The sequence below is a fragment of the Oryx dammah genome, unplaced genomic scaffold (assembly GCF_014754425.2).
Source record: "Oryx dammah isolate SB20612 unplaced genomic scaffold, SCBI_Odam_1.1 HiC_scaffold_17, whole genome shotgun sequence".
Classification (NCBI taxonomy): domain Eukaryota; kingdom Metazoa; phylum Chordata; class Mammalia; order Artiodactyla; family Bovidae; genus Oryx; species Oryx dammah.
Genome location: NW_024070201.1, coordinates 54,426,768 through 54,437,113, shown reverse-complemented (window position 1 = coordinate 54,437,113; position 10,346 = coordinate 54,426,768). Strand labels below are relative to the sequence as shown.

Genomic DNA, 10,346 nt, shown 5'->3' with positions numbered 1-10,346 from the left:
CAAGAAACACCTGGAGTAACAGGCAAATTTGGCCTTGGAATGCGGAATGAAGCAGGGCAAAGACTAATAGAGTTTTGCCAAGAAAATGCACTGGTCATAGCAAACACCCTCTTCCAACAACACAAGAGAAGACTCTACACATGGACATCACCAGATGGTCAACACCGAAATCAGACTGATTATATTCTCTGCAACCAAAGATGGAGAAGCTCTATACAGTCAACAAAAGCCAAACCAGGAGCTGACTGTGGCTCAGATCATGAACTCCTTATTACCAAATTCAGATTTAAATTGAAGAAAGCAGGGAAAACCACTAGACCATTCAGGTATGACCTAAATCAAATCCCTTATGATTATACAGTGGAAGTGAGAAATAGATTTAAGGGCCTAGATATGATAGATAGAGTGCCTGATGAACTATGGAATGATATTCATGACATTGTACAGAAGACAGGGATCAAGACCATCCCCATGGAAAAGAAATGCAAAAAAGCAAAATGGCTGTCTGGGGAAGCCTTACAAATAGCTGTGAAAAGAAGAGAGGCAAAAAGCAAAGGAGAAAAGGAAAGATATAAGCATCTAAATGCAGAGTTCCAAAGAATAGCAAGAAGAGATAAGAAAGCCTTCTTCAGCGATCAATGCAAAGAAATAGAGGAAAACAACAGAATGGGAAAGACTGGAGATCTCTTCAAGAAAATTAGAGATACCAAGGGAACATTTCATGCAAAGATGGGCTCGATAAAGGACAGAAATGGTATGGACCTAACAGAAGCAGAAGATATTAAGAAAAGATGGCAAGAATACACAGAAGAACTGTCCAAAAAAGATCTTCACGGCCATCTATATTGACTGTGCTGGGTCTTTATGCATGAGCTTTCTCTAGCTGGAGCAAGTGGGGGCTACTCTCTGGTTGCAGAGCACAGACTTCTTGCTGCAGTGGCTTCCACTGTTGTGGAACATGGGTTCTGGTGCACCTGGGCTTCAGCAGTTGTGGTGCATGGGCTTAATTGCCACAGAATCTTCCCAGACCAGGGGTTGAACCCATGTCCCCAGAATTGGTAGGAGAATTCTTACCACTGGGACACCAGGTAAGTCCAAATTGACTACAGTATTAAATGAACATTGATGGGGTAACTTTCCAAGACATTAGAAGATATGAGCAGTTCTTCCCTCATCTATAACCAACACAATCCTAGAAAAAACTATAAAAGTCAGATATGAAAGGCACCTTGCCCAAAGGATCCTTTGAGGATGTCCAAATAGATTCTGTACAGTTTCTTCCCTCTGTGCATTATGAATTTGTACTAGTAATTGTGTGTGGCCACAGGACTGGAAAAGGTCAGTTTTCATTCCAGTCCCAAAGAAAGGCAATGCCAAAGAATGCTAAAACTACCACACAATTGCACTCATCTCACACGCTAGCAAAGTAATGCTCAAAATTCTCAAAGCCAGGCTTCAGCAATACATCAACCGTGAACTTCCTGATGTTCAAGCTGGTTTTAGAAAAGACAGAGGAACCAGAGATCAAATTGCCAACATCCGCTGGATCATTGAAAAAGCAAGAGACTTCCAGAAAAACATCTATTTCTGCTTTATTGACTATGCCAAAGCCTTTGACTGTGTGGATCACAAGAAACTGTGGAAAATTCTGAAAGAGTTGGGAATACCAGACCACCTGACCTGCCTCTTGAGAAATCTGTATGCAAGTCAGGAAGCAACAGTTAGAAATGGACATGGAACAACAGAACTGGTTCCAAATAGGAAAAGGAGTATGTCAAGGCTGTATATTGTCACCCTGCTTATTTAACTTCTATGCAGAATACATCATGAGAAATGCTGGATTGGAAGAAACACAAGCTGGAATCAAGATTGCCAGGAGAAATATCAATAACCTCAGATATGCAGATGACACCACCCTTATGGCAGAAAGTGAAGAGGAACTAAAAAGCCTCTTGATGAAAGTAAAAGAGGAGAGTGAAACAGTTGGCTTAAAGCTCAACATTCAGAAAACGAAGATCATGGCATCCGGTCCCATCACTTCATGGGAAACAGTGTCAGACTTTATTTTCTTGGGCTCCAAAATCACTGCAGATGGTGACTGCAGCCATGAAATTAAAAAATGCTTACTCCTTGGAAGAAAAGTTATGAGCAACCTAGATAGCATATTCAAAAGCAGAGACATTACTTTGCCGACTATGGTCTGTCTAGTCAAGGCTATGGTTTTTCCAGTAGTCATGTATGGATGTGAGAGTTGGACTGTGAAGAAGGCTGAGTGCTGAAGAATTGATGCTTTTGAACTGTGGTGTTGGAGAAGACTCTTAAGAGTCCCTTGGACTGCAAGGAGATCCAACCAGTCCATTCTGAAGATCAACCCTGGGATTTCTTTGGAAGGAATGATGCTAAAGCTGAAACTCCAGTACTTTGGCCACCTCATGCGAAGAGTTGACTCATTGGAAACGACTCTGATGTTGGGAGGGATTGGGTACAGGAGGAGAAGGGGACGACAGAGGATGAGATGGCTGGATGGCATCACTGACTCGATGGACGTGAGTCTAAGTGAACTCCAGGAGTTGGTGATGGATAGGGAGGCCTGGTGTGCTGTGATTCATGGGGTCGCAAAGAGTCAGACACGACTGAGCAACTGAACTGAACTGAACTGAATGTTAACAGCAGTAGTTAACAGTTGTAGCAATGGCACTGGTTCCTCAAAGAAGAGATTAAAAAAAAAAACTATTTATTTGTCTGTCTTTGGGTCTTGGTTGCATAGTTCAAGGTCTTTCATTGATGTGTACGGACTCTCTAGTTGTGGCGTATGGCTTAAGTTGCTCCTCTGCATGTGGGATCTTAGTTACCCAGCCAGAGATCAAACCCTTGCATCACAAGGCAGATTCTTAACCACTGAACCACCAATAAAGTCCCAAAAAAGAAGTTTTAAATGACCCTTGGAAGGGCTGGCCCATGACCTCTGTTCTCTCACTAGTGTCTCTACCTAATACCAGGAATAAGCTCCATCACACAGAAAAGAAAATTGCTAGAAACTCAGGAAGGATATCAGTGTACTGATTGTCACAAAATTCCAGAGAAGATAATAAATTCTCTCTGGATTTCTGGTGAAAGTTACAGCTAGGAGGTAACACTTGAACTGTGTTTGATGGATCCATGGCATGAGGAGGGAGAGCTTTTTAGGCAGAGGAAGAGCATGGCAAACTCTTAGATGATGAAAAGGGCAGGTGTAGCAAAGAGTGAATGTAATGCCAGACTGTGAAAAGAATTTTGAGTTCAATTTTGGGTAGCATCTTGGTTTTTTCTCTTTCATTGTTTTTTTTTTCAGGTACTTGGATTTTTGTTGTGTTGGGAAAAAAATGAACTATACCTGCACTGGTGTCATAAGGTAGGACATCTGAATCTTCATAGGAGATCTGAGACAAGGACTGAATGTGCCTGTTTGGCACTAAGTGTTAAATACAGAGCCTCCCTTTCTTTGTCTCCCTTAGAAACAAGAGACCTGCTGACACTGTTTCAACTGAAATCATTCAGTTTCTAACAGGTGGAACTGGCTTACTGACCAAGCTGAACCCAAACTTTATTTTTTCTCACTACTCTATGTTAAACTCATTCTGTGATTCTGTTCTTCCCATTCCCATAAAATCTTGTGCAAACTCCATTGTTTTCCCAGTCCTTTATAGTCACAGAAGTTTCTTATTTCAGTCATTAAGAATTTTAATTTACTGTAGTAGACCGAGCTTTCCTGATGGCTCAGCGGTAAAGAATTCTGCAATGCAGGAGACACAGGAGACGCAGGTTCAATTTCTAGGTCAAGAAGATCCTCTGGAGGAGGGCATGGCAACCCACTCCAGTATTCTTGCCTGAAGAATACTGGCGGACTACAGTCCATTGGGTCACAAAGAGTCGGACCCTGTTGTAACCTAAATGGGAAGGAAATCCAAAAAAGTGGGGATATTTGTATACATACAGCTGATTCCCTTTCCTGTACAATAGAAACTAACACAACCTTGTAAAGCAACTATGTTCTAATAAAATTTTTTAAAAATAAATAAATTTAAAAATAAAAATTTACTGTCAGTAACAAAGGATCCATATCTGGTCTGAGGAAGCAGGTATCACTGACCCAACATCTGAACACATGCAGCTCATTTCCTTCCTCATTTTGTTCTGCCATGGGCTTGAGCATCTCTAACACAGCCCCTTGCTATTTATAGGCTTTCAGGTATGGCTTTGATACCATTCCTTGTATTTCCTAAAATCCAGGAACATGTCAAACTCTGAGTGGTCCCCTTAAATTTCCTTTTACTCAAAAGGGAAGGATGAACTAACTGAAAATGCAAATTTAAGAGTTAGAATGAAGGGAAATTGAAATCGCAAGATCATGCAGGGAAACAGGAAATTGAAGAGTGAACATATAGGCCTTACTGAGATCCTATGGGTTTTGGAGTTGGGACACCATGAGCAGTTAGTCACTACCAAGAGTACCTATGGGTTAAACCATTCTAATTACTATTCCAGGCTTGTGTGTATTACAGAAACCATGCTTACCTTGCCTCTGTCAGTGAGCGCCGCTACTTGGCCTCTGCCTAGCAGAATCTCATCATTACCTTTGAACTCAGGAAGCCAGTTTCAATGGCAGCACTTCTCACCTTTATCCAGGCATAAAGGATGGCCACTACAGTGCTTTTCAAGGATGCTGACGCTTTCCTTACCAATGTGTTTTTCAGTGTCCTCTGAGACCTCCCATAGAGCATGATATACAGTGGCTTAGCTCATCATAGGTGATATTAACAGCATTCCAGTAACTTTTTCTCAATAAATCATTAGATTCTTTCTTCCATATTACACAAGAAATCGCTGGTGTCCCAATTTTATAAAGTATGGGCTACTATTGAGCTGAAACTCCAATACTTTGGCCATCTGATGTGAAGAGCCGACTCATTTGAAAAGACCCTGATGCTGGGAAAGATTGAGGCCAGGAGGAGAAGGGGATGACAGAGGATGAGATGGTTGGATGGCATCACTGACTCAACGGACATGAGTTTGGGCAAACTCACAAAGTTGGTGATGGACAGGGAGGCCTGTGTGCTGCAGTTCACGGGGTTGCAAAGAGTCAGACATGACTGAGTGACTGAACTGAACTGAACTATTGAGCCAAGGTTTCAGATACACAAAAAGAACCACTCTGAGATGCATAATACCTGAATGCTGATACATTGAATTTAGAATCTCTGGTACGTGCACATGTATCAATAAATTCAGCCTGGTTTAATATTACTTTATTTTCTCCTTGTCTAGCATCCTTAATATTACATTGTTTTTTCCTTGGCAAGCATCCTCAGAACCAATTCTGACACATATTCTACAGGATTTTTGTTAATAAATTTAACAAAGCCGTTATCTCTTCAGGTATTCTATGATCTAATTCCAGTTACGAATGCACAGCCAATGAGAAGTGGTGGAGCTGGTTATTAGAGGAGTTGGAATACCCTTGGAAGATGATTAATTTGTGTGGACCTTTAAACCCTTGGCCTTTAAGTCTCCCTGGCAAGGGAGTTTCTTTAGGGCTTGGAATTTCAGTGTGAAAAGAGTAAACCTGGAAGGAAAGGGTTAGCAATCAGGCCTATAGTACATCCCCTTCTACTTAAGTGTGCTCAGAGAACAATGAATGACCTCAATTAAAACTCTTTATTTTAAAAAATCTATATATAACTAATAACCCAACCTCCTAATAAACATACTAAAGATATTTATTAGTCAAAAGATAATGGAGAGTCCTTATCTATGGAAATTTCTAGGAGGATCTAAATTGGTATATCTAGGTTTCTTACAATAAATAAACTTACCTGGAATTTATAGATTTGTAAGGTGGGAAGCATGGCTGGCTGAAGTTGTGCAGTTAACAAAATATATATATATATTTAATTGATGCACCATAACCCAAAAGACTCCTTCTGTGGAGAAATGTTTCCACATACTTTGCTTAAAACACACCTCACAGTTTGAGTCACAGACCAGAATATATCATAATGTAGGAAAGACCTTTTTATGAATAGCTACTTTTGACAGATCTCCAAGGGAAACCGTTTTATCTGTACCTTATAATTGCCTTAAGTCATTAATAAAGCTTGGTGTGGAATAAAATCACAGAACTGCATGAGATTCAGGTGAGTCTCATTTGTCTATTAAAGTTTGTATTGTGATGCATTTGATTTGCTAATAAGTTATTTAAGATTTTAATATCTACATAGATCTATGTATAGAAGCATTTGGAATGTCATTTTTGTTTCCTATAATCCTTGTTGAGTGTGAATATCAGTGTTTTTGTTGGCTTTAAAAAACAAGTTGGAGAAAATTCCCTCTTTATTCTTTGGAAGAGTTTTTTAAAGTTGAAATATTTCTTCCTTAAATATTTGAAAAATTAACCCCGAGGGCAGCAAGGCCTGGAGTTTCTTTTATGAGGTTTAATTACAGATTCAATTACTTTCATAGATAAAGAATTATGGAGGAGTGGAAACCAAGCACTGTCTAGAGGGCTACATACATATAGAAAACTATCTATTTGAAGGGAGGCAGTTAAAGTTACGTATTCTTGGTCTCAATGTTCATTTCCTATGACCAAATATAGTTTTCTATATAGGTTTTTCTATACAGTTTTCGGCAGGTTTTTTTCATCTGTTCACCAAATATTTATAGAAAGTTTATTATGTGTCAGACATTCTAAAGACAATAAATATATAATCATGAACATTATCCCTGATTTCATGAAGCTTATAGTCTATTTGGGGGAAGCATACATTGAACAAAATACTGTTTACCTGAGATTGTATTGAGTCATATTTTTAAAAAGCGAGTATTTGTAATGGCTACTGTTGAAACTGAATGAGACATGCTAAGCAATGTTGAGGGCCAAGCTGACATGGAGATAATAAATCAGTAAAGGAATCAGACCACATAGCTGTGTAGGTTTGTTTGTTTGTTTGTTTTCCAACCATGGTGCACAAAAAAGACTTCACAGCAAAAAAAGGTGGATTATTAGATCCATGGACTATTAAAGAATGGTTAGATTTAAAAAGATGAGGAAATGAGGTCCCTGAAACTGTGAGTACATGCATGGCAATCCACTCCAGTATTCTTGGCTGGAGAATCCCATGGACAGGGGAGACTGGCAGGCTACAGTCCATAGGGTTGCAGAGTCAGACACGATTGAAGTGACTTATCACACACTCATGCACATTTCCCAAGGACAGTTCTGATCCAAGCTTAGTGTTTAGAAGTCAAAGTGAAAGTTGCTCAGTTGTGTCCAACTCTTTGTGACCCCATGGACTATACAGTCCATGGAATTCTCCAGGCCAAAATACTGGAATGAGTAGCCTTTTCCCTTCTCCAGAGGATCTTCCAAACCCAGGGATAAAACCGAGGTGTCCTGCATTAAGGGCAGATTCTTTACCAGCTGAGCCACAAGGGAAGCCCAAGAAAAATGGGTAGCCTATCCCTTCTCCAGTGGATCTTCCCAACCCAGGAATCAAACTGGGGTCTCCTTCATTGCAGGCAGATTATTTAACAACTGAGCTATCAGGGAAGCCCCAAAGAAGTCAACATATTCTTTTTATTTCCCTAGATCATGGTTCTGATAGTGATTCTGTTTTGCTCATTTTTGATGTGGATTTTATTAACTTTTTGGAGAGAGAAATGGCTCACCATCGGGCTGTCACTGCAGGTAAGCACCATCCTTAGTTGTAGCCCTGTCTGTCCAGATGTGTTCAGCCTGACTTTTGGCTTTCTTTCAGGTCTTTGCTCCCTACATACACCTGAGCAGCATATCTGCGATGGTTTTGCTTTCCTGGCCTGTGGCCTTCTACTTGATCCATTTGGAAGGAGAAGGTATGTCCTAAGGCTGGAACTTTCCCTGATTCTTCCAGCTCTGACTTTAGCTAGTGTACTTCACTCAGCCAAACAAGGTTGGTAGATAGCCAGCACTGTAGCTTTCTGAAATTCATTTAGCTTGTTACTCAGGCATGCTTCTGGTCAACTCACAACCCTACATGGCCTGTCATAGCATTTCTCTGATCAGACAGGCCCTCTTCTAAAAAGGGATTCTCCTTCTAGAAAAATAAGAATTCTCTGTTGTTACACATTGACTGTCTGGGAATAGGTTGAAGTAGTTGTGGGGAGGGTAGAGGGAATTTTATTTGACCAGTGATGCTACAAGCCGGAGTTCTTTTAGTTTATATTCAAATATTACTATTTTCAACTCTAGAACCAAGTGCAGATACCCCTGGACACATCTTAGTACTTCAAAACAGTCCCCAGTGAAATATCATGGAAACAAACAAGAGTCAAGAGCTGTATATGAAACTATTTTGAGAATGGAGTTCTCTCTCAGCACCCTTACTGAGAAACCAGGAGGACCTTCTTCTATGTCTTTTTTTTTTTTTTTTTTTTTTACTGCTGGTTAGACAGGGAGTGCCTGCTTCCTGACTTGTACAAGGATGCAGGAAAGAGAAAAACTCGATTGGTAGTGTTGTCATTGAGTGTACACGTGTGTATGTGTATGTGACCAGTGGGTTTTAGGAAATGTTTCTGGGGGCAAGAACTTACAGGGCACAATAATGACTCTTTTGTTTTTCATTTCCTGAATTTTAGCTGAAATGAGAAGAAACCAGAATACTAGTGAAAGAAGAAGAAACAAGTGGTGTAATATGCTCACGAAGTTGAGAGGTTAGAGCTGGCAGATCTAGATTTGAAAGCAACATAGGTGGTAATTTTAAAATGTACAAATGGGTAAAATCCTCCAAGGTCTAAAATAGTATGTGTTGGGGAGTGGCCAGTGATAACAGGTATTATGGTCAGGCTGTGTGTGTGTGTCTGTGTATGTGTCTGTGTGTGTATTTAAGAGATGAATGAGGAGAAAGAGAGAAGTGTCTACTATTTACTGAGAATCTGTGATGAGTCAACACTGTCATATTAATTACATGAGACAGATGTTAGTAGCAAAATAGTTCCACTTTTCAGAATGAGAAAAGTGAAGATCCAAAGAGGTTAAACAACATGTCTAAGTCATAAAATTAGAAAATAATAGTCTCGCTTTGAACTTGGATTTCTTTTAGCTAGTATCCCTTCTACTATCCCTCACTGCCTTCAGTACAGGGGCATTTTAGGCGGATCCTTAAGGGCTTGAGGACTTTCTCAGAACCAACCAAACTACTCCTTCTGAGAAGTTAGTCCTTAACATTCCCTCTCCTACCTCCTGTACAACTCATTCCCTTGTAAATTTGCATTTGCAATAATTTTGACTTAATAACACTTTTTATTTGAATAGTTCTTTACTTTCAAGTCACTGAAAGAATATGGGGATATGACAGAAATTGAGAGTAAATCAATGAGTCCACAGATTCAATGAACCCATGCACTAGGTATTTACGGACTGTTGTTTTGGGGATAGTTGTTTGCTTGGGATGGTTCTGCATTCCTCTTTTCTTTTTTGTCACCTTCTCCTTCCAACTTTTTCAGTTCTGCAAGTGGTTGTTGGATTGCCCTTCCTTCTTATCCTTTTATGTCTCTATGTGGTGCCATTTGGGACTTATTCTCCCTGTGTTCAGGAGAAGGATAAATTAGCACCCAAGCCGGACTTCTTTGGTCATAGAGGTGCACCCATGGTAGGTCTGAGCATGATGGATGTGGGTAAGTACAGCTGTGCATGAGTGTGAATGAGACAATGGCATATCAGATCCAGGAGCCCCTGGAGCAGTAAAGAGTTGGCTTGAGATAACAGGAATAAGGAGTTAAATGTAGAAGTTGGACTTGAACCCAGGTCACCTAATTCTCAGTCTTTTTTCTCTTTATTGTGCCCAGTGACATTGCCTCAGATGAGCCAAATCCCCAAATCAGGTTCAATAGAGTAGAATGTAGGCAGATTCTTTAAGGAAAGAGCCAAGGGAACCAAACTCTTCTTCTTAAAGTCTTTTCATTACTGGGACCCTCCCTACCCTACAAGGGATGTTGGCAGTAAAGACTGTGAGATTAAAGGCCTGATATCCTTTTCTTATACAGCTGGGACCTGAGAATACCATAATGTCCTTTGAGAAAGCTGTTGAACAAGGGGCCCATGGACTGGAGAGTGACGTGCAAATAAGGTAGGAAAGAAGAGGCCAGGGTAGGAGGAGAAAAGATCAATGCCATGGACGACTCTAGCCTGGCCCAGGCTGTAAAGAGGGCAAGCCCCTGGGAGCTTCTCCCCTGTCCACATGGGATATCTGCACAGGACACACATACATGAACCACTTCTCCTTTCAAACCACACATCTGCACCCCTGCATTCTCAGTCACAGCTCATAGAT

The 10,346-nt window shown here is 40.5% G+C and overlaps 1 protein-coding gene across 1 annotated transcript in view; it reads left to right on the top strand.

Moving 5' to 3' along the window:
* Nucleotides 1–1,043: 1,043 nt before the first annotated feature.
* LOC120875959 (glycerophosphodiester phosphodiesterase domain-containing protein 4-like) overlaps nt 1,044–10,346 on the top strand; it is an 83,340-nt gene continuing 74,037 nt past the window's right edge. Inside the window, exons 1-7 of the mRNA XM_040257697.1 lie at nt 1,044–1,088; nt 3,332–3,391; nt 7,628–7,726; nt 7,797–7,890; nt 8,653–8,727; nt 9,520–9,665; nt 10,060–10,142. Coding sequence (XP_040113631.1) covers nt 1,044–1,088; nt 3,332–3,391; nt 7,628–7,726; nt 7,797–7,890; nt 8,653–8,727; nt 9,520–9,665; nt 10,060–10,142 — 602 coding nt within the window. The remainder of the gene's footprint in view (nt 1,089–3,331; nt 3,392–7,627; nt 7,727–7,796; nt 7,891–8,652; nt 8,728–9,519; nt 9,666–10,059; nt 10,143–10,346) is intronic.